This window comes from Pagrus major, chromosome 15 (assembly GCF_040436345.1).
Source record: "Pagrus major chromosome 15, Pma_NU_1.0".
NCBI classification, from domain to species: Eukaryota; Metazoa; Chordata; class Actinopteri; order Spariformes; family Sparidae; genus Pagrus; species Pagrus major.
The window spans coordinates 8851728-8879280 of NC_133229.1; the positions used below are offsets into that span (position 1 = coordinate 8851728).

The window sequence follows — 27553 nt, forward strand, 5'->3', positions numbered from 1 at the left end:
CAGTGTACTGTAATTAATAAGTAATAAATATGAGTATGAAAATTGCCCAGTTAGTGCAAACCAAAATGAGAAATGGGTTATGTATTTAGTTTTTTTATTGCACAGTGCACAGTGAGGTCTACTGGGAGCAGTGCTGGTTGTAGAGTCTGACAGCAGCAGGAAGGAAGGACCTGCGATACCTCTCCTTCACACACTTGGGGTGTATCAGTCCATCGCTGAAGGAGCTGACCAGTGCGGTGATAGTGACCTGCAGGGGGTGGGACTCCTTCACCAGCAGCGATGACAGCTTATCCATCATCCTGCTCTCTCCCACCACCTGCACTGGGTCAAGAGGGCATCCCAGGATGGAGCTGGCTTTCTTGATAAGTTTATCAAGTCTCTTCCTATCTGCTGCCGAGATGCTGATGCTCCAGCAGACTACTCCATAGAAAATGGCTGATGCCACCACAGAGTCATAGAAAGAAGTCAGGCGTGCCCCCTGCACTCCAAAGGACCTGAGCTTCCTCAGCAGATGGAGTCTGCTCTGACCTTTCTTAGAGGTTACTGCAATGTGATCAGTCCAGTCCAGTTTATTGTTCAGGTGAACTCCCAGGTACTTGTAAGATATCACCATCTCAATGTCCGTTCCAAGGATGTTCACCTGTGTGCAGGGTTGTCTGTGCCTGCGGAAATCCACCACCAGCTCTTTGGTCTTCCCAGTATTGAGCCGGAGGTGGTTCCACTGGCACCAGTCTACGAAGTCCTTAATAAGTTCTCTGTAGGCTCTGTCGTCCCCGTCCCTGATGATGCCGACGATAGCAGAGTCGTCAGAGAACTTTTGTAGATGGCGGTGGGGTGATTGGTGGGAGAAGTCTGCAGTGTACAGGGTGAACAGGAAAGGAGCCAGGACTGTTCCCTGTGGGGCCCCCATACTGCAGACAACTGTGTCCGACACAGTCCCGAGTCCCGAATATTGGTTTCCTGATTAAATTTGAATAGCCTATGCCTGTCACCATGGCTTGCAAGTGAAATTGGTCAAATTCAAACTAAGAAATGACAGTGAGATGAGGTTACCACCATTTATTTGTCCTTTTAAGATTCATTATTTGCTTTTCATTAAAACAAGATGTGTGTCCTATCTGTGATGTAATTAAAATATTTGTTTCTGAACAAAATGTAAGGTTAAGATGATTCCAGTATGTTTTTACTGCAATTTTATTTTTTATTTTAAAGTTTTCAGACTATTTTGATGATTGATATCGTGACTCGCAATTGTGTTGGACCGGACAGTTGTTACATACATTTTTCATATCCTCCCATGCTACATTACACTCTGCAGTTGTCCACAGTCACATGCAACAGCTCACCAAATCAAGATCCCCATGAACTGTCAAAATCAGACAATATTTATTATCCCTAACACCGAGGAGACAACATTGACTTTTAGTATTATATACACAAGATATGGGCAGAAACACTGTCACTGTGTGAGTGTTATGTCTTCAGAAAGCTCTTCATCGACCACTTTTAATAAACCTATCTATGCAGAGGTGAAAAGTGTGTGTGAGGGGTTTACTCTTTTTCACATTTGATTCCCTGGAACCCAAAAAAAGAGAACAGCAAGTGCTGTGTTGCCTTTGAAAGTCCAAATTATGGCTGAGAAATAAACAAGACAAAACAAAAACACAGCAGCTTCTCAGATGTTCCTTAAAAATAGACACTTTATTTAGTAGAAGCTTCACATTAAAACATCTATTTAATGTTATAAAATATTACCAAGTTTTCTTTCATACTAAAAGGATTTGTTATTTCAGGATGGTTAGTGCAGTTTTCATCTCAACTTAAACCTGCAAATATAATTGGTAAACCTGTTGCACAGGCTGTATTTGAATTATGAATCATTCACACTGCTGATGTGAGGAATTTAAAAGGGGAGTGATTTTAAGTCAAACACCTCCATGACGGTCTTCACGTACTGATCATCTGGCTGTGGCTTCCTCTTGCTGCCTGGCTTCAGGAACTCGTCGATGGCGGGAATCCTGGTCATCCTGCCCTGGAAAGCCTGGAGTGAAACACAAAGTTATCCTTAAAACAGAGTATTTAGTATTGGATGTGTATTTTGGTACACCGATTGTATTGTTATATGTACAAATACATGTCACTGTTACATGTTTACCTTTACGTTGCGAAAGTCGCCAAGGATTCCAGCAAATTTCTCCTCCAACATCAGGGTGCATTCAAGCAGCAGCACGTCTGCAACGCTTATTTTACCTCCCACCAGGTAGATCTGCCCAGACAGCACCTGGCAAGTTTGTCAAAGACACACAATCTCTTGTTTAGGTCTCATAAATAATCTATAATTATCAGCAGTTCAATTTACAATCTTTACAGGTTTGTAAGCAACATGAATCAGTTATTAGATCACACCATTTCACACAGGAAACACAGTGATACCTTTTCGAACACTGGAAGGTAGCGCTCTGTTGCTTTAGCTTCAATGTTGGCCAGTTTTGGTTTTGGATCTTTAGTGAAGGGCAACAGCATGATCATCTCCATGAGATCCATCACTCCCTCTGAGTACATGTTGATCCTGAGGGAGACCACCAGCATACACTGTGACACACTCATCTACTGAGACCACACGATACAGCAAAGACACTGTGTAAAAGAAATGGAGCATACATGACACGGTCTTTGAGATCTTTTCCATGAAGATTGTACTTCTCAGCGATGTAATTCAGGATGGCCTTTGTCTGAATAAGCTTCATGCCATCAATCTCCACCATGGGTACTTGCTGAAACATGAGATCTCCGTCTGCAAAGTAAACAGCAGCAGCAGTAGCATGTGGTCAAACATTAATTTATCTTCTGGACAATATCTCTGCCAGGTCAGATCATATGTGGGTTGAAGTTAACTGACAAAGTGCAAAGCCGAGCTGAAAACTAATCATGTGACTGGGAAACAGGCCAGAGACACGATTTCAGCTTCAAACACCTTTTTCAAACCAACTCACCACTGAGGAGTTGTTTTAACTGGTCACGAGTTGTCAGATGCACCTCGTCAAACTGTCAATGACAAATTGCAGAAGTGATTTAAGACACATTCAGGAGGTTTGTGCTTCCCAGAACAGAACAGCACAGAGCACGGATCTCTATTAGAGATTTGAGAGGATTTTGTCGTTTTAATTGTAATTAAAGCAAAGTTTCAGATTAACATCACCAAACCCTTCACTTACCTCCACTTCTGCAACTGTCAAAAGCCAGCGGATTGACTCCATTCTCCCTCTCCCATTTATGTAGTGCAGCACAACTTTTCCAGCCATGACCGAGGTATTTTGGAGATTAAATCTGTAAAACTGCAAAAGAGAAAACACCACGTATTTTTTTTACTATAACGCACGCAACATTACCAAAACTGACTTTAGGTATTTGGGGAGGTACCTACCTGTGGACTGCTGTGACTGCCGTGGAGAAATCCAGGTGTGGTGGGCAGAGAAAGTGAAGTTTATGTCGTTACATAATGCTGGAGCATCCGAGAAAATCCTGAAGGCGTATGGGGGACGTCGATGATTGCTGTTGATTGCTATTGGCTGGTTCCGGCCAATGATACGTGACTCATTAACATTTTACCGCTAGACATCATGGGAAAAAAGCGAACCGCTACCTGTTTTCGCTCAATACATTTTTTGTTAAGTTTGAAGCATCGACGTAGTTTATGTTTATGACCACACCAGGTGACTCGTACACATCGCAGCGAACAGCTAAATAGTCGACACCATGATGCTAAGTAGTTGTTTTGTACCGCACTATATATTTGCCCCGCCTCTCTCTCACTCACTAGCTAGCGATGGATCCCATGGATACAAGCTGTGGACCCCCGGCTCCCGGCGGCCGATGCGCAGCGCGGCATCCCGCCCAGCCCAAACCAAGCCCATGCCCCCCCACAGGAGAAAGCGCCAGACACATCCAAGTGTGGTAATCTGTCTTCCTTTAGATTACTAATTTCTATTAGGAAAGAAACGTCAAGTCTTGTTCAGCCTGAAAAGGTAATCTTACCTCTATTCTATTCTATGCAACTGTTTTCCCTCTAAATGTTTTGATTGTTGTCATTCCTGTTCATATACAATATATTTATAATTTACTGCCACCATAGCTGCTGCACCTTACAGTATAGAGATGCACTGTATTCATGCATGGGTGGCATTAAGCTTGCTCCACTACTGAGGGATTAATCTCTACCAGATTAATCTAGTTGGTCAGAATCTACCAGAGCTGCTGTGCTCACTGTGGTGCAGCTGTTGGCGACACATGGGAAGAGGAGTGGTGGGTATTATTGTTACATTTTTGTGTTTTATGAAATACTACACAAGTTGAACACATCAGTACCCAGTCAAAAGTTTAATTATACTGGTAATTCAATAATCACACTCAATCTGGCCAAGGAGGTTTTACCTCAGAAACTAAAACATATTTGTATAGAGTGGCAACCGCTTGCATTGTATTAATTTTACTGAAATTAAAGCACTTCCTTGAATTTCAATGCACAAATAATAGTTACCTGATTAACAAGGCTACCATCATAAAACAAAAACAGCAGGAATGTAGAAAAAATGACTGCACTGTACAGAGGCTAATCTAATGAGTTAGCCAAAAACAAGTCACAGTGAAGTTTATAAACATACAGTATAATATGCATATTATGTATACAGGTCGGTGAACAACATTCAATGATAATTCTGATACAAACTGAGGCTACAGGTGTATCCTCTGTCGGACAGTAGCTATGTTACAGAAATACAAAATAAAACACTGAGGAGCAAGTCTAGGCTCAAATTTTGGCCGGTTGCATTTAGCTTTACACAAACACTTAGATATCTTACAACTCACAACATCCATAGTACGCATAATGAAAAACAAATTATTGCTGTGTAAGATGTATGCACAGATTTGGATTATAAAACAACTAGGCCTACTCTTTGGAGGTGAAAGAGTTCTTAGGAGCGCAGATCTCTCATCCAGGGCACAGATCAGAGCTCCAGCGAGGGCACTAGCGGTGTCCATATTTGGCAGACCAGTCTGTTCGCCCGTGGATGGTCTGTACTGGTGGTCGAGGCAGCATCCCGGCGGTGCTCTTGTTGGTCAATGACAAGTTGGCAGAGGTGTTCATCGGACTTCGGCCGGACTGCCATGTTGCATAATCTGAAGTAGAATCCAAATAGAAGTAAGTATACAGTCAACAACAACGATAGGTTTGTTACATTACAGGAAGCTCAAAGCGCTCAAGTTCATCCTCACTTGATGCTGTTGATTCCAGTGAAGCACCCTGATGTCCTCTGTGACCAGCAGAACCAAGGTCTTTCTTGTAAAACGACGGCATGTATCCACCTGGGATTGTATTTGTGCCTGATATTTAAAAACACACAAACAAACAAACAGTGAGAAGTTGGAAAGATTACACTGAAGGTTGTGTTAAATGTCCTGGGAGTTTTACCATGAGCGCCTCTGCTCGGCAGAGTCCCTCCAAATGGAATACTACTGTTGCCCCAAAGATGGCTTCCAGTGTAGTCTTTACTGGCATTTATGGCCACATTCTTCTTTGTACTAATACCTGAAAGAGACAGAAAGACACTTTAAAAGATTAAAATATTTTTAGGGAAGGTGATATAACAAAAGAAACAGTTCATTTAAAAATAATTCTGCAAGTAGAGCTCATTTTATGATTAACGACCAGGTAGAAACAGGACCAGAAAAGAGTCAAATTTTGTCTTTATATCACCAGGGGAGATAATGTCTGTGTTCACTCCATTTCACTCACATTTAACAGAGGTGGACACAAGCAAAATACACTTTTTTTTAACACCTTTTCTCTTTGATTGATCAGGGGAATTTATTTTTATATGCTGTATATCACCTATGAGAATTGGCTGCGAGGTTGCCTATTATTTGTACGTTTTTACGGTCAACAGATTAATCATTATTCTACAAATGTCAAAAAAAAATTGAGAAAAATGCTCATAACACTTTTGCAGAGCTGAAAGTGAGGACTTCAAACTTGCTTCTTTTGTCCAACCAACAATCTAAAAATGATGTACTATCATGAATGACAAAGAAAAGCAGCATATCCTCATATGCCTGAAAAATGACTGAAATGATTGACTGATTATATAAATACTTGCCAACCAATTGTCTTTAAACTAATCGATTAATCGCCTAATCATTTCAGGGGCCAGAGGATGGATTTAATTATAGTTACCTTAAAATCACATATGTACTATCACAAAATCCTCTTGTTGGTCAGCTGTACTTTCACACCACAAACAAACCAACCATATTTTGGATTGACAGCTTTCAGACCAGCTCAAACAAACAGAACCAAACTGGCAAACAAACCAGAGTTGATCTGACGACCTGTAGACGCAGATACTCTAAATTTCTTTTTTGCCTTTTTTATTTTGATAGGACAGCTTAGAGAGTGACAGGAAATGAGGGAGAGAAAAGAGGGAAGATGCAGCAAAGGTCTGCAAGCGAACACGGGTCGCTACCAGGGCTCCCACTGTGAATTCTTTTACTAAAGTATACAGTCGGTCCTGCTCAGGTCTGTGTTACTCAAGGTAAATCTTTGAATTACCAGGTAAATATCTTGACTGTCTCAAGTAATGCTGTTTAGCAGACGCGGTTCTTGATGGCTCTTGGTAGGCTGTCGTCTTGTTCAGGTTTAAAGGTGCATCTTCCTTTCCTTTGGGCCGACTGAAATCCAGAACATTTCCATATCTGTAAGACAGAGGACATTCAGTTACCTGTGTGGTATATAGCTCAGGCTACAGATCTTGTGCTGTTTTCATGCATTATATTATTACAGTCTTTTTGCATATTTTTTAGTACATCATCATTACAGTGCAGGTGTCACTGAATCTGCCCCTTCTAAAAAGGTAGCTCGCAATGATCACAGCCTCACCTGCTCAGTGCATCGTCCCCCTGCCTCGACTTCTCTGTGGAGAAGTTACTTTTCCCGAGAATACTTATGGTTGTCAGATCAGTTTCTTCATAGTCGTCCCAGTCTTCACCCTTAAGGTGTCCTGTCCCGTGGCCCCAACGCCGCCGCCCTCCTTTAGGTTTCACCTGATAGCTCAGGAGATTTGAATTTTCTGACTCCTGTCTCGATTGCTAAAAGAACAAATCAACATCAACGTGTTTGAAAAAACGAGTTATACAGTTCGATATTCTAACTGTGCAACCCCACAGTTCAACTGGTTTGAGGAGAATTTCTCACCTTGCTCTGGAGACTTTTGTCAACAATGTAAGGAAGATGGCTCTGTGGCGTTCCGTCTCTCTGTTCCTGCTTCAGGATGTGCTTTGGCTGCTGCTCTCGCACCAGCTCTGTGTGCCGTTGGTACGCTGCCGCCTGGGCAGCTGCAGATACTGGGGAGGGCTGGATCTGCTGGAGAGGCCTGGAGGGGGAGCAGTGTTGGTTGGGAGGTGGAGGCTGGGAGGGGGGCACAGGCTTAAGCAGCAGGGGTTGCTGCTGCAGCGTCTGTTGTGACTGCAGAGGAGCCTGCAGTGGCACAAGGCCTGGCTGAGGTCTGCCCTGCTCCAGGATCTGCTGAGGAGTGCCCAAAGCCTGGCCCACATGGAAGTAGGAGTACCTGAGAGCCTGAGAAGATGTAAAGATTTGGACAAACAACATCAGCTTTCACTCTCAGCTGTGGGAATACCTGAAGTGAAGGTCAAACACTACCTGGGCAGAAGCTGGTCTCTTCTTGGGATCCCACTGGAGCAGGTCTGTCATCAGATGGATGGCTTCAGGACTGGCATTTGGGATCAGTGTCTTCAGATTATTGGGAACACACTGAGGCCAACGGAAATTCATAGCATTTGCCAGCTGGTAGCCCTCCGGCCAATCGTTCTAGAGGGAGAAGACAGTCCATCTTACACACCATGTTTACATATCATCACTCTTCAAAAGGTGGGATGAGATGTTCTGCAGAAAGATAATTGATTGATGAGTCTCATTACCAGATTGTCAAATAGAGATGCTGTGGGTTTGTGGCTCTGTCTGAACCACTGTTGTTTATTGTTGAGTCTCATTCCCAAGTTGTCAAGCACAGACAACCTGGGTTTAACAAACAACTAACCCTAAGTATTGGCATTTGACGACCTGGGAATAAGACTCAACTATGTTTCTCCAGAATTGCTCACCTTTAAGTTAGCAGTATACTCCAAAAACCTCTTCTCTTACTATCAGAAACTGACTAAAGAAAGGTGAAAGCTGCTCGAGACAATTTAGAAGCAGGACAACCCAATGTTAGACATCACATTTTCCTTACAGGTAACCCACCTATTTTGTCTCCTAGTATACACACATAGGACAATGAGGAACAACAACCTGAAAGATCTCTGTGAGGGCACTTGTTACAACTATACAACTGTTTAAGTGTTCTTAAATACTTGCAATCATTGCTCACCCTGACATTACAAAATAAATAAATGTATACAAATATATCAATGAAATTAAAATTTAAGTGCATCTGATTTTATCTTTCTTATGTGTTCCACGTGAGGGAGTCGTCACCTTCTTTGGTGTACCCAAGACTTGGCAAATCTTGAATATGGTGTCTACTTCACTGGAGCCTGGGAACAGAGGCCTGAGGGTGTAGAGCTCTGCCATGATGCAGCCGACTGCCCACTGGTCTATGGGCGAACTGTAGGATGTGGATCTGAGGAGCACCTCTGGGGCTCTGTACCTGTTACCATAAATAGAGGGTTCTGGGACTTGAGTGCACTGAACTATTAAACTCACTTTCATTTCGGCCAAATATAATGACTTATATTTACCCTAAAAGAAACTTACCATCTAGTGGAGACATAGTCTGTGTACGGTGGTCGAGATCTGATTTCTCTGGCAAGCCCAAAGTCTGCTATTTTCACCAGCTCTGGGCCCATGCACAGAAGATTCTCAGGTTTCATGTCCCTGTGAAAAAACCCTGACAAAGACACATTGCATGACCATCTTGCGTCAAATGGTACAAGATGTTCAATTTAGCACTCTGCAGTCGTAAACAGACGTACCATGTTTGTGAATGAATGCGAGCCCCTGTAGTATCTGAAACATAATATTTCTTACAGCAGATTCAGGAAACAACCGAGTCCTGCAGCAAGAAACAAACAGAATACTGTTAGAGACTGTAAGCATTTACCAGATTAATAATGCAACAAGTAAGAACTATACCCACCTGTCTTTCATTAGCTGATATAAGTTTTCCTTCATGTACTCAAATATGAAGTACAAGTGATCATTTTCTCGGATCACCTCCTTCAGTTTGATCACATTGGCATGGTTAAGTTTCTTTAAGGACTGCGAGAATAAAGAAACAGATTCATGTAAGAATATGTTGAATGCATAAACAAAAAATATTAGAAATGAATACTAAGTCTAATCATGCTGGACAATACACACAGGTCACTGCAGCACATTCAAAAGCACGCCCTACAACTATGAAACAAAACCTTTCTTGTTAAAGAATGGCTAGTGTAAGAACACAATGTAGTTTGGGGGTAAATGCTGCAAAGGTGGGATTTATACTTACAGTTTAAAAAAGGGAAAATAAATATAGCAGGATGGAGAAATATACACTTTTCCCATGCACTGGGATGATACAGGTTTAACCATGCTAAATTTTAGTAAGGGGAGAAGCTGTAATGGGATTTTGAGATTGTATGGTACACATGCTGTAATTGTGATCTAATTGTGATCGCAGGGCGCTAAAGGACCAGCGTGTTCTACACATGTTCTGCCGCGTTAAGGTCAAGCTCTAGGAGAGGGGGGTGTGTAGGCCAGGGGTGGGAACCAGAGCTCAAAACCAACAGCACACAAGAATCACCTTCTACTCTTAGAGCTGGTGTGTGACTTTGAGCTGCGAGGAAATTTAGACAGTAACACACTGAATTGATGTGAAAGGAAACAACAGAATGCTTTGAGACAGCTGAACTAAAATGTACAATATGTCATCACATCATCAAGTTCCTTATAACACCTTATAACACAAAAGATGAAAAATCAACCCAGCCACAGGGTGTGACACCAAAGTACTGTATATCTGGTCGCTGCATCATATCAGGTGACAGCAAGTGAAACATTAAACATTACATGTAACAATCAATGTTTGCTATTCCATTTTGATTTTCATTGATGAATCCATTTTCTATACAGGCTTGTACTGTCTCTGTTGACGTTACCAAACACAATGTTATCTTGTGTTATTAATAAAGGCATTTGTAATAAATGTTAAAATTAAACATTCAAGTAACCTCAGAAATATTATGTACATGTCACAACCATCTTTTATTAGCTTTAAAGGTGTTTTCTTGTAAGCAAATAAAATATATCTTTACATTTAAAATACAAGGTGCATGTTCGTAAAGCCCAACAACATTTTGAATGAATTTTCTTCTCAACAAAAGATCTGCAAAGCTATTTTTTTTAGCTTTTAAAATCCAGTATTGTTTACATTTATGTTTACTAGCTTGCACTCTGCTTATTCACTGTCTTTGCTGGTGCACTGCTTAGTTTCTTGGCACATTACTGTCACCTGTCGATCAGCGGAATAGTTGGAAATGATTGGCAGGACTGTGTATTGTGTCACCGACATGCAAATGCATGTACATCCTTGCTTCAATGCATGAGACAAACAAAACACTCATAAACTCAAAATACTTTACAGGGGACCTTACACTTAAGCTGCATTGAACCATATTATTGTTCTTCAGGTAACATTTGCAAATCTAAAAAGCTAAATATTTCTAAGTGTGAAAGGAATACTACCATTAATGCTTTCATGAGTAACAGTTGTTTTGGATACAACAGGCATGACATGGGTCACCAGAAATAGCCAAGCTATCAACTGTACTAATACTATTTCTAGCCATCACTTTGCAGTCCAAGTAGCAAACAGACACCATCAACTACTTCTGTCAGTGAGCTGACGCTGTGAGAATCAGCCCCTTAAATGTCTCTTCTTAGAGTCATATTCATGAAAAGGTCCAGTCAAGTGCGGTTCACACCTTGCAGTGTTACAGCAGTGTCATATTATTATTCCACTCCCCTAAAACTTTGTTTGTAAGATTTGCTTGTAATACAGCACAAATCGGCAATATTTCACAGAACATTGCAGCCAGTACAACAGTACATTATTATATGGACATAGCATTTAATATTAATTTGATCAGTAAATATGGACCATTTTCTAATAACTCAATGATGCGACAGACCTTCTAAATGACTTACATTCTACATAGAGGTAGAGAAAAGGGAACTCCCTTTATTCTGATTTTGGGTTGATTTTTCCATTATTCTGCTCTGCTATTCAAATGAGTAACACTGTGTTAAAAATGTAGAAGAGATAAACTCACCTTGACTTCCCGAAGGTTCATGCATTCTTCCCAGGAGTAGAATTTTCTTTTCATTCTGAAAAATAGTTTTCCCATTGAATTATTTGTTGGAAATGACATCAAATTGCACAGCAGTGTCTTTTTTTAGCAGCTGTTATGTCTAATAATAGCCAAACAAAAGTAGCAAAAATAAAGCTGTAGTTCTCCTGCATCTTTCTTGTAATCCTTACAGACAGGCCATGATAACATAGGGAAAAAGATACACAGCGTGGTGCACAGCATCAGCTCTAAACAAAAAAAAATTGACTGCATTGAAAAGAAAACAATTTCCAGATACTCACTTCTTTATGGCAACGAGCTCTCCTGACTCCAGACTGCGGCCGAGGATGACTGAGCCGTAGGTGCCATCCCCGAGCTGTCTGATGGTAGTGTATCTATTCATTATGCTTGTCCTTCCATAGGATCATCCCGGGGGCAGATAATAACTGGATGGAAACTAGAGATGTGTTTGCCTCCGGCTGCTGAATGCAGCCAGATTTTCCTGTGACAACAGCAGAAGACCACGGGCAGGGCTGGAGGACTCATGGTGTCATGGACTTGCCTGCTTGTAGCTGAAAAGGTGAAGAGAGAACAACAAAAAGTTATGTTAATCATGTAGTTGCACAAATTACAGTGTACATGACCCATAATAAACCTAGTATGACAGGACTTGGCCTACTGACTAAAACTAACTACTAAGTGGGACATTTTATGGCTGGAAAATGTTATACTATGGGGCAGGCATGCTCCATTCATCCACCTAATTCTAGCTACATCTGATGATGTATGTTCATTGAGACTTACATTGTCTTAGTTTTAAGTGCTACAATTTTATCTGCATGCATTCGGGCAATTTAACATCCAAAGGCCGTTTACAAATTCATCCACTGAAGATGGGATGTTAAATCTGAGCTTAATGTGTACGGGAAAGATGATTTAATGATGCCATGGCTTATCTGGTAGCCAAATATGGTCTACCATGCAACCTAGAGAATGGACTCTTCAGTGAAGTAGGAGACTTTGCATTAAATTATAAGTGTCTGGAGTAATTTTTTGACTGTCTGACAAACAGGGCTGCAGAACATGATCAAAAACCATACTGCGATTGTGATTTGACTAATATTGTAATTGGATCTGTACCAAACAGGTTATGTAGGCCAGAGCATCTGGAAGCTAGAAAGGTGCTACCTAGAAGGGTCCTGCGGATATTAAACAATGCAGAAAAGAATGAAATTGTGTTGTTCTTTGAGGACAGTTTGTTTACTCAGTTTAAAAGTCATAAAAAAACAATCTATGAAGATTTTTCTTTCCTTCCCTGAAACTACATAGTGCTCCTTTAAATAAACGACTATGCAGACAGACACTGGAAGACTGATTTCAAATCCATCTGCTGAAGAGGTATGTCTGATCTGAGATAAACATGTACATGCAAGATAAATGTATGACATCACAACTAGTTTGGTAGCCAATCATGGTCCAATATACATTCACATCAGGAACTCTAACTGTTTACTGACAAGTTAAATAGCGTATGTATGATCTTGTTAACTGACTGACATTAGCGTTTGAGAGCCAAATAGCATCTACTTGATAGAGGAAGTTGGAGAAAGGAGCCTCCAGCTACACACTTCACCAGTACGAATCCAAACTGTTTCCAGCTAAAGTTAGCTCTCCTGAACATTAGCTAGCTGTTGTGTTCCTCCTTTAGTCAGCGTTAATTATGCAGAGTGAAAGCTAACGTGGCTGCAATATAGCGTTAGCACTAAAACATTCATTTTCCTGATATAATTCCCACGGAAGTTCGCTCCAGTTGATTGTGTTTAATACTATAACTTGGCTCATGTGTTTTGGTTACATTTTAACGAGTGCCTTGTGCAGTTAAATGTAGCTGGCAGCAACCCTGGTGCAATTACAGCTATCCTAATTGTGTTGTGGTGCTGCTGGTGGCCCAGCTGCTGACAAAACATTATAGCGCCACAGAGAGAGAGAAAAAAACACTGGCCTGGAAGGACTAAATGGTCTCCTAACTTCAAATAAAAATGAAAAGCAGCAGTCAGTACTCACCCTCCTCACGTCAAACCGACAACAACACATAGCCGAGCATTCGTAGTCGATGTTCAACAAATGGTTTAACGGAATAAGCATCGGCTGACAGATTACCGCAGCATCCAGTGTGTCAAACACAACATAAATATCACTTCATCCAGGCCCTCTCGTCAGGGAGCTCATCATAATCTCGCGTTGCTCTAAAAAAAAGCTCATTGCAACAAATCACAGCTCTCCTCCGTCATCAAAGATGTAAAACGCAATGGAATAAATCACTGCATCCGTATCTCGAGTGTACGCAGCATAAAATCGATGACTAAAAACAGTGTAATATGGTTTTTGGTTTTAATGTCTTTTAGCCCGCATGTTGCCTTTATGCTAATAGAAACGCAACCATGTCCATCTTTTAAAAGAAAATACTGCAAAAAAGCGAGAAAATATTTTTCAGCGTTAGGCAAAGACGGAAGTGAGCGAATGGTACTGCTCTCGCTTTGCACTCATCTTCTTTGATCAAATCTCCGACCTACAGTGAAGCGGAGACATGAATCTACTATTTATAATGGTAAAAAAAAAAAAAGGTCTGCACTGCAAAATGTATCCTACTCAAAGCAAGACAAAATAAATAGCAGTACCATTCCCTTTTGTAGACTATTATGCTAGTAAAACATTGCTAAAAAATGGTTACGAAAATTATGAAATGATTGATTATTGCACAAACAGTATTTCAATATTGTTGATGTTCATATTGAATTTTTGGTGCTTTCAAATACATTCAGCAATGTCATTATTCTCCTGGGGCTTATACCACGTTCACCCCCAGACTTTAAACAGTCAAAATCAATTTTTTTGTGCGTGTGACTAAAACAAGTCTGCCTTTTCTGATTTCCCAAAACTGATCTCAGTGGAGTAGGTTTTGGCAATTTTGGCTTAGCAACTGTGAGATAAAAGTGGAGGAAAAAAAAGTATAATTCCCCCCTGAGAAATAGTGGTAGAAAAAAAAAAGCCTACTTTTCTCCATCTCTGACACAGTAGTGGATAAAGTATTTAGATCCATATGTAAAATCCATACATAAAGTATAAGTAGTAGTATTATTATGTAATTTATATTAAAAGGTAATCATTACTGGTGTATTACAATGAGTCATATTTTAATATTGTAGCTTCAATGTGGAGCCATTTGTTTTTCATATTTTGTAATCTATAGGTCATTTTTGCATGTCTTCATCTGCAAAGTAACTTGTAACTGTAGCTGTCAAATAACAAATATTGAAGTATACAAGTAAAGCAGGAAATGTAAATACTAAAGAAGTACAAAAGTCTGTGCACACACATGCACACTTTTCTGAGAATCCAGATTTTCCTGTCAGTTTTATAGCCGTACATGGGTGAAAATAAATCTTGCAGACACTGTGATGTCAGGTATCTGGCCAAACCAGCTGTTACACGGACTACACCTGCATGACCAGTCTGCCTCAAATTGGCCTACACCACATTCTGGTGGACATGTTCAGGCTCCTCTGCTATTGGTCAATACTGCTGCAACAGCTTTTTAACCCAAAGAATTTGACACATTTTCACTGTGGCGACCCTCAGGCAGACATCGCCCACTTCTTTTCAGGGACAGTTTTACTAGGCTTTACAATGATATTCACTGCAGCTGGCTGTTAAAGTTGAAGATGGTTAAGCAGTTGTTTTGGAAGGAAAAAGGATCTTCTGTGACAGGCCACTTCGATTGATGTACAATAACATTTTGGGTGAAACAGTATCCTTACAAAGTTTTGCAGATTAGGAGCGATCCACATCCAGAGTGTACAGGAGCTGATGAAGTAAGCCTGTTTTTTCACTTCAACTGAGTGACTGAATGGTAATATGGAGCAGATGTTACACTGAATGTGGTGACCCATCAGTTTCTGTGAACGGCAATAGTCACTGTAAATGTTTTTTGTCATGTTTTGATAGCATTTACCAAAAATGTATTTCAACAAATTTTGATAACAGCAACTCAAGGCCAGTAGTGTGTAGGTCTGTCTGCTACTCCTGGACTACTAAAATGCTACTAAAATATGTAAAGTCAACATTGTTTTTGCCTATGTCATTATGTAGAAAATAATGTAATGTGTTTCAAGGAATTTCATGTACATTAGATATTTTTATTAGAGCTGACACAATGATTCAGTTGAGAGGATGATGAGCAACAATTTTGACAATTCATAATTTCAATATTTTTTTAAGCAACAATGCCAAACATGTGCTTGTTCCAGTTTATCAGATGTTAGCATTTGCTGCTTTCCCTGGATTTCTATAATTGTAAATTAAATACAGTACAGTATTTTGCCTTTGGATCATTGGCTGGTCAAAAAAGGCATCTGAAGAGGTCATCTTGGGTTCAAGGAACTTTTTATTGTCATTTTACACTATTTTCTGTTATTTTATAGACCATACGACTGATTGAGATAAAAATTGGCAGATTAATTAATAATGAAAATAACTACTTTTTTTCATACTAATACCAATAAAACATTTTTTTAAAAATCCAAACACTTACAAATATAACCTTCTAGGAAACTTCAGGGAACGTTCCCTTGCATAATTTTGTGAAGGCCACACTGTGTTGTGTGCAGTGTTGTAAAAAGAACAAAAGCTATCATTTTTTAGTAAAAGTAAAAAGATAGTGCTTGAGTGGAAGTCTTAAACTGTCTGATATTATATGTACTAAAGTATCAAAGGTAGCCTACAAATAAAATTATACATATATTTACATGTATGTTTATATACTTTCTACTGTTGGTCGACCGATTACAAGCCTGGCTGTTTATCTGATCTGATATTCAGCATTTTTCTGTATATTGGAATCAATTTGTTTTCATGCTGATTGCATTTAAAATAAATACATCTAAAAAACAAAATGCTACACTGGCTGTGAGGCAGCATGCAATCTGCAAAGTAACTAGTAAATAAGTTATCAAATGTAGTGGAGTAAAAGGACAATACTTCACAGCTCTTGAGTACATGTACTTAGTTACATTCCATCACTGGTTGTGTGTGTGTGTGTGTGTGTGTGTGTGTGTGTGTGTGTGTGTGTGTGTGTGTGTGTTTTGAAGGGTCCTGGTTAGTTGAAGCTGGATATGTTTATTAGCCTTACCAGTTTATTAATGAATGTATTAATTAATTAATACGCCATCTTTCGTCCTCCATATTTAGAATCAACCTGCACCTTGGTTTTAATGCAGCCCAACACCTCTTCCCGTGTAAATGAGTCCACATATGTGCTCATGTAGTCGTTATATTTCACACAGAGCTCTCCGGAGCCATGCAGGGCGCCTCTCCCTCCTCCTCCTCCTCCTCCTCCTCCGTCTGTCTCCAACTTCGCCACACTTCCCGACTTCCTGTGTCAGGCTCGGGGCTACTCAGCGAAATGGCTGCGTTCCTGCGAGCTCGTAAATATGTCCGCTGTGTTGTCCGTTTCTCCGACCGTGAACTGTAAACGCTCGTGTTGACCGCGTGTGACTATCTAGAAGGAGACCTACTGGCCGAGCTGTCATGGTGGGTGACGTGTTTTTTAATGGTTATTCAGAGAGACGTGTTAGCTAGCCAGCTAGCTTGCTAACGTAGCTAACGTCACCTGTTTTCCTGGTACCTGTGGCGAGTCCAGTCCCTGCCGCACTGCTCGACGTGTCTCTACTTACCAAACGCCACATGTCTCATGCCTTACCATAATTTAGCGACGAGGCCCAGAAATTAATACTGTGGCGGTTATATTGAGGTTAGCATGAGCCCACATGTGCTCTAACATACGGACACATTTATCTTTTTATTTCAGTCTAGTTTATTGGACCAGTTTACGAGTTTGCACAAATGCAAACTTTATTTAACCGACCTGCAAATTGCACTTCTGCATTGTGCAAGAGGAGGAGGAGATATAAATAAGCACTGAGTTATATGTAGCTGGAGAGTAAACGTGTGTGGTGAAGGGATTAGCAATCTTATAATAGTTTGTTGGCTCCTTAAATTGGGTATCATGATGAATGTGTCGGATTTCAGGCGGAGCTGATTAATTGCAGCCACATGGACAGTGAATTGTAAAGTGACCCCTGCAGCAGAGGGAGTGGTGTCACGACAGCCTGACCAGAAACAGATAAAGACACTTCATGGGTGTGCTGCATGTCCCAATGTAGGGGAGGGTCTGTTCTATGGCTGCAACTAATGAAGATGTTTCTTAATTGTTAATTGTCTGCTGTTTATAAATTGATAAATTAATGTATTTACCTGCATTGCAGTTGCATCTATTTTTATTATTGATTAATCTGCCTATTATATTCACAATTAATCAGCTGATTGTTTGTTCCATACAATGTCAAAAACATTGTGAAAAATACTCATCACAGTTTCCCAGAGTCCAAAGTGACATCTTCAAATCTTCCAACACTTAAAGTTTTCTATCATAAATGACAAAGAACATCCTGACATGGGACCAGCAAGCGTTTGAACATTTTGCTTGAAAAATGACTGAAACAAAATAGTTGGTTAATAATTTTATTTCAATCTACTAATCGTTGCAGCTCTATAAACAAATAATCGTGATACGAAGCCTTTCGTATCAATTGTTTTTTAAAAAAAAATATTTTGACCAAGATACAGATAAGTTGGACATTTTACAGTTTTAAAATTGTATTATCAGTGCTTTCTAGTGCACACACTATTTAATGATGAGAGAAATTGGGATTTGCTTCCCGGCTGACTCCTATTACCATATATCTGCAATAAGTGTTCTGTATACCGATCAGCCACAGCATTAAAACCACTGACAGGTGAAGTGAAAAATATTCATCCCCACCACCCAAACACTGCTGCATATCAAGTACACCCTCTCATGGCAATGGCACTCCCAGATGGCAGGGGCTCCCCTAGCAGGACAGTGTGCCCTCAGACACCACAAAAACTGCTCAGGAATGGCCCGAGGAAGGCGTCAACCTGGCCTCAAAATACCCCCGTTCCTAAACTGATCGAGCATCAGTGGGATGGGACAGAACAAGGCTGATCCACAGAGGCCCCACCTTGCAACCCAGAGGACTCAAAGTATCCTCCACCAACGCCTTTGTGCCAGACATAACAGGATATACCCAAAGGATTTATTTTAATGCCTCGATGGGTCAGCGCCAAGTCCAATCTGTGGTGGGGACTTCATGGGTCAGACTTGTACATCCAATGGATGCTTGATTGGATCAGGGTTTGGGTAATTGGGAGACCAGGTTGATGCCTTGAGGTCCTTGTCACTTGTTGGGCCATTCCTGAGCAATTTTTGCAGTGTAGCAGAGAGCATTGCAAAGCTAAGAAAACTGTGTATAAACATGGCATGAATGAGAGAAACAGCAGCCCGTGGGAAAAGAAACACTGCTGCCACAAATTTAACCGGGTGTCTTGGGTTCGCCTAACTGAGCTGGTTTAATGAGAAAATAATAAACGGGACATGGAGGCCCAATGTTAGTGCACTGAGCAGCAACTTACTTCTTTTCATTTCCTCTCCCCACATATCACAAACAACAACTCTTGCCCCACAGCAACTCTGAGGGTGGACACGCCACTTAATTGTGCTCTCTGGTGGGGAGCCTTTTAAATCACAGTGCTACGATGGTCAGGGATTAGTAGTCAATGGTTGTCAGCCATCACCGATGGACGATGGCATCGTTCATCGTCCCAACCCTATTGTACAGTCTTCAGTTGTTATTAATTATCACATTGCAGCCTATTAAAACTCTACATAGGCCATCTGTGATTTCTGTTCATGGATCAACCTCCATTTCACAAAAATCTCGTGTAAATCAGCATCATATTAGTTTGCTGCTGTTTATAAGTCATCTGAGCCGACCTGTCCCTCTCAGACTACATTAATAAATGGAATACATTAAATGTGGGCTGTTTCGTCTCCACATCAGCCACACAGCATGTATTCTGTTAACAGAATAACCTAAACCTTCCAAATCAGACAAATAAGATAAAAATCTCTCTAATTCAGCAAAAATAAAAAGTTTCTGTAAAACGTCACATAGTTGAGGCAACATCTAAGCCAATAAGCTGTTAGATCAGGCGCCAGCCAGGCATTTCCCACCATCCCATGGGTCTTGCAGTCGATGGAGAGCAACAGCAGCGCCTGGCTCCAAAAACTGCAGCCGCCTCGGTCCCGTGAGAATACCGGTGCCCATGTGTGCATGACGCAAGAGCAAGTTGGGATCAAGTCAGACACAGATCTAACTGGCATGCATTGTGCGGCGATCGCTAATCCACCTCGCCAATCAAGCTGCCTTGTTTTGCAAAATGAGCTTGTGATTAATTGAATTATCACTTCACTTCCTCTCTGTACAGGCTGACGATAATGCAGATATTGGAAGTACAATAGAGGATGAAGATGAAGGATCAGATGACCCGAATCTTGAGGTAAGAAATCTTCTGTGGACATAGATAATAATTAATATTTTCTTTTCCAAATTTCTTAGTTATTGACTGTTGTAATGGCAACTTTTATCTAAACCCATCATGCTATCATGACAGCAATATTTCTTTGCTGTTTGTTTCTTTTGCTCTGCAAAGCTATTAAGAATCTGCTGCCTTAAAAGTGCATGTATGCTCACCCAACCTTCCCTGTATAAATAAAGACTAAATAAATATTTGACTTATGAGGATTCAATGATCATACGGCATGTACCCATGTGTTACCTCTGTAGTCTCTACAGGAGCCACTGAGTTTTAACAAACTCATGCTGTATGTTGAAATAATAAAAAAAAAGGTTTAGGCTGCCAAAGGGTAGATATTTTGTGGTTCTTTTTTTGGAAAAGGTCAAATTAAGAAGAAATACAAATATTCCCCATTTCACCAGCCATGAAGTTTGATATACATTATTTTACATGGCTGCTCTTTACAAACCTTGTTGTTATAGTGAGACATTAAACAAGAAAGCTCAGGACTTGTAATGGCAGTTTTTTGGCATGTGACTTTATGATTTAATTTAAGGTGCAGCTCAATACATTCAGAGCTCAATGGATGTCTGAACTCAAGTCAAGCTCTGGAGCAAGTGGAACAAGTGATCGACTGCTGAGAGCTAAAGGTCTGAGGAGGACACAAGACTTGGCTCGGGAGGAAAAAGTAAGTTATGACATTGTCCAGATAAAGTGCCCACATGTGTTGTTGAGTGCTGTTGTATATTTGCAGTAATGTTGCTGACTGACGCGATTCATCCTCCCTCAGGCCACAGAGCTGTTCTTGAGAGCTGTTCAGGAAGAGCAGAGTGGAGCTGTCTATGAGGGTGTGTATGTTGAATTTATGGTGATCAAAACCAATAGTAGAAGGATGAAATGTTGGCTTAACTAATTCTTCAGAAACCAATAGAAAGGTCAGCGTTAAATCACAGTGTAAGCATGTTGAAAATGCTACATTATATCAGATTTTATCATTTATTAACAGGCCTTTTTAATCATCAGTCTTCATCTTTAAATGATAAGGAACGAAAACAGGTGATTACATTGCTTGATCACTGTAATATCATCTTCTTAATTTTGAGATGATCTCTTTTACTTGCAGCTATCAAGTTCTATCGCATGGCAATGCAGCTTGTGCCTGACATTGAGTTTAAAATCAACTACAGCCGTCCTCCTGATGCAGACCGAGGTGGAGGAAACTAGTAAGATGCCTTTTATCTTTGGATATTGTTGGGCTCAGCTAAATTTGATCAACTAAATCTAATTCTGCAAGTATTCTAACATCTTTGAAGGGTCTGAATTTTGAAATTATGATGTTAATACACAAATTTCAATGCTTTTTCTCTATAGCTTAAACTCTTCAACTGTGTATAAGAAGTGACCTCAAATTCAAATGATTATCATAGTTGGTGTGTTTTGTATACACAAAAATAAGCTTGTTGTGACTCTGTTTTTAATTTGAAGAGTCTACATGGCTGACTGCTCCTTACAAAAAGTATATTTCACATAATGAAAAATATAATGCAGCATATTTATGTTTGTATCAAGGTTAACCTTCTTTTTGCAGCTAGATGTTCATCTGAGAGGCCTACAATTATCATTCATACTAACTGAAGGATCAGTATATTACTGTGCTAAAAGTGCTGACTCATTCACACCAACAGAAAACTCAGGGTTTTTGCAAGGTCATTGCATATGTCTGACAGGTGAATAATATGTGTATGAGAGGTTTCCTCACCTCTTAAACTGAAAAGGTCATGTTTTTCTTGCAGCATGGGGGATAGTGATGTTGACGGTGAGATCGAGGATCTACTTGCCTACTTTGAGCAGGAGCTCACTCTGGAAAGCTCCTTTCCAAAGATCTGCAATCCTGAGTCAGACACGACTCAGATGCACATTTCAGGTACAAAAAAAATCACTTTGTTATAACATAAACACGTCTACAGTAGTAAACAACGTGTATTTATTATAAAAAAAAATGTTTCTTGTTTTATTTGACTGCAGCCTTGCCGAGGGAAATCCTGATGTACATTTTTCGTTGGGTTGTGTCGAGTGAACTAGACATGCGAGCCTTGGAGCAGCTCTCTTTGGTTTGCCGTGGGTTTTACATTTGTGCAAGGTCAGCCCCTCTGTCATAACAAATCACATGTGTCACAGCTTGTTTGTCAATGGCTACTCTTTCCCTGGTTTTGCCTCTCAAAATTGCAGATTTCAGATTGGGCGATTTGGGATCTTACATAGTTGCTGCTGCACAAAAGATAATGCAATTAAAAGCCAGTTCTATCTGCTTGATTTTCACTTTGACTTTCTCTCCAGGGACCCTGAGATTTGGCATTCAGCCTGTGTGCGAGTGTGGGGACGGAACTGCACAAAAGTTGTACCCTTCAAATCCTGGAGAGACATGTTTCTGCAAAGGCCACGTGTCCGTTTTGATGGTGATTAAGTGTTTTAATTTATTTACAAATTCGGGATGCTGTCATACTTCACATTTCCAGCAACGATATTTTCTTTTTCTCCCTCATATCAGCCCATCATTGAAGAGTAACAATCATAAATCCAGGTGCAAAACATTTTGAACACTTTTGAGAGAGATGCTCTTAACATGCTGCACACAGTTGCCCCCTGCAGTGGGAGGATGCATACAGCAACATTTCAGTAGTGTTTCAATCACCCACAGCAGGAATCTGTGAATGTGCCTGCTTGTAAAATGTTTCACCACTGTGCTCATGATTAGTTTTAACACACAAAAAAACAGAATATCAGTTCTAAAGCCAAATTTTCATTTTCACAATTGGCTCAATATTTCCTGTAAAATTAATATTAGACTGATTGTGGTGTTGCTGCAAATATGTGAGCAAATGAAGATGATTTACTCCATTCATGCTATTTTGACAGGTGTCTATATCAGCAAGACATCATACATTCGTCAAGGAGAGGAATCACTGGATGGATTCTACAGGGCTTGGCACCACGTTGAGTACTACAGGTGATTGTTTTACTTTAATCATGGTTGTTTGATTGTGACTTTGTACAGACATCACAGCTAAGTGGTGTCTTTGTTATCACAGGTACCTCCGGTTCTTCCCCGACGGCCACGTCATCATGCTCACCACCCCTGACGACCCTCTGGTCATTGTTCCTCGCTTGCGTACTAAGAACACCAGGTACACCTTCTGTTTTCTCAGATAAAGCTGTTCACCTTAAAAAATAATTTCACATGTTGAAGCAGTTTTCATGATATTTAAATTTTGTTTAATTTTACAGAATGGATTCTGCTCTGCTCGGTCATTTCCGTCTGTCACAGGAAACAGACAATCAAACCAAAGTCTTTGCTGTTGTGAGCAAGAAAAAGGAGGAGGTGAGAAAAAGCTTTGGGCTGAGTTGTTGTGTGAGATGAAGTTATGTAGGAAAGTTAGTGGCCATTGTACATTCTTTAAGGAATTGCAGATGGGGGTTTGTCGTCTTTGTTTATTCAAAAGTAGTGTAAAGTGACATTTTAACAGTACCAGCAGACATTTTTTATACATAAATGCACCTGGTACTTACGTAGTTACACTTTACGTACTCAGTGCTATTCAAAGTAATATTAAATGTATTCTAACACCTGGTAGCAGTTATTTATGGATGCTGAAAATGGCCGTGCTTGCAGTTATTTTTAATTCCGCTATCACAAGATCACAAGTTAATCATCTTGTTATCTCGAGAGAACAAAAGGCTGATTTCTTGAGATAAGATCATTTTGAAAATGAGCGTCTGGTTCTTTGGATCACACCTGATTTCAGCCTTCAAGATCACTGAAGTTGGGCAGGATTCATAACTGAACAGTAAGGTTTCTTGAGTAAGAAAAGTAGCTGATTGTAGTTGTTGATTCAATACTGTTGTCAAGACGACATTGATGCTTGCTGACATGGCACTTTTGCTCTTTCAAGAGGAAATTACTTTTTGATTTCTGAAGATAAAAAAATAATTAACTTGTGATCTGGAGATATCGGCATTAAAAGAAGTAATTGCAAGTACTGCTGTTCTCTGCTTTCATAGTAAATTGCTCGCACTACTATTGTATCTCATATACAGTACATAGTTTTTTTCAGTTCAATGTACAAGCTTAGTGAGACAACTAACTCATGTCATGTGGGATGGGGGTGGATTTATTAATGTACATATTTTTAGTATATATAACCTAACATGCTTTGGAGGTGAAAAAAACCCCCAACTCTTAGTCACAAACTAAAAATCAAATATTAATTGTTGACTCATGAATCCTCACCTTCACTTTATATTCTAACCTTCCAGGAATCATTAAATCCAGAGTTAAATGGGTCAGTTTATAGCTCAGCTTTGAAACTGTGTCATTTGTTAGCAGAAAGCGACCGAGTTTCAAAGGAATCGGTTCTGCAGGCGGAACCCACCTCCAGAGGCTGAACACAGCTTTCACGTGGGACTGCATCTGTCCTCTGGGGGGTGTCAGAGTTCCAATAAGCTGGTGTGGATTCACCACTCCTGCCACATCACTTACAAGTAAGAGATATGAGGACTAATATTAGTGGAAGAGAGAAATTAATTTACATTTTGTTTGACATTAATATTAATTTTGTTTTCAGGCTGACGGGGGAAACAGTTGTCACAGCGTTTGACCTGGACAGGATGTACACACCCTTCTTCTTTGCACGTGTGAAGAGTTACACTGCTTACTCCGAGCAGCCTCTTTAAGCAGCCCGGAGACCCGCACATGATCCCACAGCAACAGTCCCTTCACCGTTTGAATAAAATGCATACTCCTCAGCCTGTTTAATTTGTGCTGCAGCTGGATTATGGTGTCAATATAATGAACTCTTATGTTTCTTACATGCGAGCATGTTAACGTTTCAGGGTTACATAATAGAATACTTATTTTCTGATTTCAGAAATTATAGTAAGGGGCTGAGAGCTAAAATAATTAGCAACCTTTCCCACCTGTTCTAAGCAATGAATGTTAATGCTGTTTTTGTTTCATGGTGCACTTTCTCCCTCAAATAAACAGTGGTGAACACAATATACTCAGTTTCTTTCTATCTGTGCTATATATCTCTATTGAGCAGTATATACTAGTCACTCATGGTCATTATAGGAAAAATGATACATCACAGTAAAATTGGAGATCCTATTACACAACCTCAGTGAAAGATTGATTGCAGATGTGATTTTAGACTTCTATCATTTGTCTTGCTGAGGACGGGTATAATCCACGTATTACATTTTCTGAGAACCAAGCACGGAGAGATAAACAGGATTTGCAGAGGAAAAAAATAATACATTTGAAAGTTGTATTGGATTAGGCTACAATGATTTGTGGGTTACTGACTTTATAGCTGCTTTATTAATTAGTAAGAAAGGCAAACTAGACAATAAAGGTAAAAACGGATTTGTGCAAACACATTCACAAAGAGGACAAAGCAAAATAATTAAGACAGTTTGAGTTGATAATCACATTATTCCACTTTGTTTTGATGCTGTCTTTTTTTGTTTACTTCACAAATGTTTATGAATTTTCATCATGAAGCTAAATCAGTTCAGTGCTGGAGGTTAACTGTCCTACCCTAAACTAGACTTACTAGAATTGCATATTTAAAATGGCAAATTACTCAAATAAATCCATTTAAAGAGATCTAAATAAATCATGATCCAGCCTAACTTCTGTCTCTCCATGCATTTGATGAACTGATTCATCATGAAAGACCTACTCGTGTTAGCATGATGGCTATTTGTATGTCTACAATAACCAACTAGATGATGACACACATTTGGTCAAATCAAAATGTCACGATGAGTTAACACCAACACTGTGATGAAGCCAGTTTTTTTAAACTGACATGTGCAGGCAGAGGGAAGATAATAATGAAAGGAAGCATGAGAGAGCAATTATGTAAGTAAAGCATCCTGATAATGACATCCAAGAGCAGATTTAAAGTGAATTGCTTATTAAAGAGACTCTATGTAACAATTTTTAGCAATTTACATTGATTAATCACTTTTTTTATTGGCCATATGTGAGCGGATTGTAACATCTCTAGACAAATGAGATGTTCCTCGTCTCTCTCAGTTGCCTATATAAATCGCCTGTGGATGATTTAACTTGTTTAATGCTGCTGGACTGTGGATTTTTTTGAGAAGGACTCAGGTTGGATTTGACAGCCCAAAAGATGTGACTTAATGCACGTTCTCGAGTGCCTCGTCTCAGTGCCTCTCTCCACTCCACTGACACAGAACAACAGCTTCAAGCACAACACAGAAGTTCCACAGAGACCATTTAATGCTCCTGAGCAGGCTTGTTTTCCTCGCCACTCATAGGCAGCGTTAGCTACTTAGAAATAGTTGCTAAGATATTCAGACTTGACACATACAGAACAAAATCGTGATGCTGCTCTAAAATAAATGGAAGAATTTTGAAATATGCGCTTATTCATTTTCTTGCCAAGAGTTAGATGAAAGGATTGATCCCACTCTCATGTCTGTTCACTAAATATGAAGCGACAACCAGCAGCTGGTTAGCATGGCATGAGGGCTGGAAAAAATATTTTTAACTTAGGTTACAAAATTTGAGCAAAATAAAAATAAATCCGTAAAATATATCCATAACTCGCTGATTGAGATGTAAAAATATTCCGGCTGCTTTCCTTTGTAGGCGATGACCACTCTTCTGCAGTCAGTTAAAAGGGCCACTAGCTGCACGGCTAATTGAGCTAACAAGCTACAACGATGACTATAGTGAGCAGCAGTTGGCGGTGACTCTGGTGATATCCTGCCCCCTATTTGTTTGGAGCAACCATTGACAGGTGGCCAATCTTTATACATCTTTGCTCCTTTAAAAACCAAAGAGTGACAACAACACAATGTGGTTTTACATGTGATTGTTCGGGTGCAGTCACTTCCTGGAGTCTCAGCTGATCCTGTACTCTTAATGAACTGTTGCATTTCACACACAGGTTACACTTGAAGCCTGATATATATGAAGTACTTGCTAAAGGCCGAACTCCCTGTACTTACTTGTACAGACTAAACAACAGTGGTTGCAAACCTTCAAAAGCTGATCTCAAAGCAATAGCCTGAGCTAAATACCACATTGAACACTGGATCAACACATCACCCATGTCTCGAGAGACAGACGGGCAGAGACCTGCTTGAGAACCACCCTCTCGGAGCTGTCTGACACATCATTTATGTAGAAAAACTGACGCATGCTGACTGTACTGCTGTTTTCAGGGAGAAACCTCGACACCATCACCCCGCCCTCTGTGTCTCCCTCAGGCCATGGCCTCTAAAAATCAGTGAGTAAGGCATTGTTTGCATAGCGGCTGGCCAGCAGACACGCCACCAAAGCTCACAAACAGTTGCTCTGTCCTCCAAATGCGAGCGCTGTGTGACACACGAATTGCAGTGCATCAAGTCTGCGCACAGTGCTGATGAGGAGGAGGACGAGTGATACCACTTAAGAGGAGAGGCCTTGGGGGAGTAAAGGTGGGCTGCTGTCTCAACGTAGATCACAGGCTGAACATTCTGACTGGAGGGAAAGAGATCACAAATCACTTAAGTAATTTAGTTAAAGCAGCTATCAGGAGAGCTTTCTAAGAAAACATCTTGTTTTTTCTTGGAAAGA

General features: G+C 40.2%; 3 protein-coding genes across 6 annotated transcripts; 1 reads left to right on the forward strand and 2 right to left on the reverse strand.

Moving 5' to 3' along the window:
* Positions 1-1682: 1682 nt before the first annotated feature.
* Positions 1683-3530, reverse strand: LOC141009011 (glutathione S-transferase A4-like). Of its 2 annotated transcripts, none has more exons than XM_073481407.1 (7): positions 3425-3530; positions 3216-3335; positions 2994-3045; positions 2662-2794; positions 2434-2569; positions 2156-2281; positions 1683-2041 (listed from the first exon to the last, which is right to left on the reverse strand). In XM_073481407.1, exons 2-7 carry the CDS (start codon positions 3300-3302, stop codon positions 1904-1906), a joined length of 672 nt encoding a protein of 223 aa, XP_073337508.1. In that variant the 5' UTR covers positions 3303-3335; positions 3425-3530; the 3' UTR covers positions 1683-1903. The 2 variants fall into 2 exon arrangements, with proteins under 2 accessions (XP_073337508.1, XP_073337509.1); XM_073481408.1 differs by having other exon boundaries at positions 3216-3327; positions 3425-3520.
* An 832-nt stretch (positions 3531-4362) lies between these two features.
* On the reverse strand, positions 4363-13609 carry LOC141009010 (serine/threonine-protein kinase ICK-like). Its single transcript, XM_073481406.1, has 14 exons — positions 13468-13609; positions 11706-11975; positions 11386-11440; positions 9210-9331; positions 9046-9125; positions 8828-8960; positions 8549-8720; positions 7715-7882; positions 7250-7630; positions 6935-7143; positions 6608-6750; positions 5471-5587; positions 5275-5382; positions 4363-5178 (listed from the first exon to the last, which is right to left on the reverse strand). The coding sequence occupies exons 2-14, from the start codon at positions 11804-11806 to the stop codon at positions 5027-5029; spliced, it is 1941 nt and encodes a 646-aa protein (XP_073337507.1). The 5' UTR covers positions 11807-11975; positions 13468-13609; the 3' UTR covers positions 4363-5026.
* A 3236-nt stretch (positions 13610-16845) lies between these two features.
* Positions 16846-24952, forward strand: fbxo9 (F-box protein 9). 3 transcript variants are annotated; one of them, XM_073481855.1, is made up of 13 exons: positions 16846-16992; positions 19810-19881; positions 20456-20587; positions 20690-20747; positions 21023-21122; positions 21693-21823; positions 21925-22039; positions 22237-22355; positions 22816-22906; positions 22989-23084; positions 23185-23278; positions 24281-24438; positions 24522-24952. In XM_073481855.1, the coding sequence occupies exons 1-13, from the start codon at positions 16990-16992 to the stop codon at positions 24628-24630; spliced, it is 1278 nt and encodes a 425-aa protein (XP_073337956.1). In that variant the 5' UTR covers positions 16846-16989; the 3' UTR covers positions 24631-24952. The 3 variants fall into 3 exon arrangements, with proteins under 3 accessions (XP_073337956.1, XP_073337957.1, XP_073337958.1); XM_073481856.1 differs by having other exon boundaries at positions 24284-24438; XM_073481857.1 differs by having other exon boundaries at positions 20462-20587.
* The last annotated feature ends 2601 nt before the right edge of the window (positions 24953-27553 follow it).

Bases quoted from the DNA above. Each gene is read 5' to 3' on its own strand.
- fbxo9 (XM_073481855.1), top strand. The intron at 22,907-22,988 runs GTGATTGTTTTA...TTGTTATCACAG, and splicing joins CACCACGTTGAGTACTACAG to GTACCTCCGGTTCTTCCCCG. The intron at 24,439-24,521 runs GTAAGAGATATG...TTTTGTTTTCAG, and splicing joins TCCTGCCACATCACTTACAA to GCTGACGGGGGAAACAGTTG.
- LOC141009011 (XM_073481407.1), bottom strand. From the start codon at position 3,302: ATGGCTGGAAAAGTTGTGCTGCACTACATAAATGGGAGAGGGAGAATG. The intron at 3,046-3,215 runs GTAAGTGAAGGG...TGTCATTGACAG, and splicing joins TGACAGTTGCAGAAGTGGAG to TTTGACGAGGTGCATCTGAC. The intron at 2,282-2,433 runs GTATCACTGTGT...CAAACTTGCCAG, and splicing joins ACCTTCCAGTGTTCGAAAAG to GTGCTGTCTGGGCAGATCTA.
- LOC141009010 (XM_073481406.1), bottom strand. From the start codon at position 11,806: ATGAATAGATACACTACCATCAGACAGCTCGGGGATGGCACCTACGGC. The intron at 6,751-6,934 runs GTGAGGCTGTGA...TCTGTCTTACAG, and splicing joins GGGGACGATGCACTGAGCAG to ATATGGAAATGTTCTGGATT. The intron at 5,383-5,470 runs GTAAAACTCCCA...TTTAAATATCAG, and splicing joins GCCGAGCAGAGGCGCTCATG to GCACAAATACAATCCCAGGT.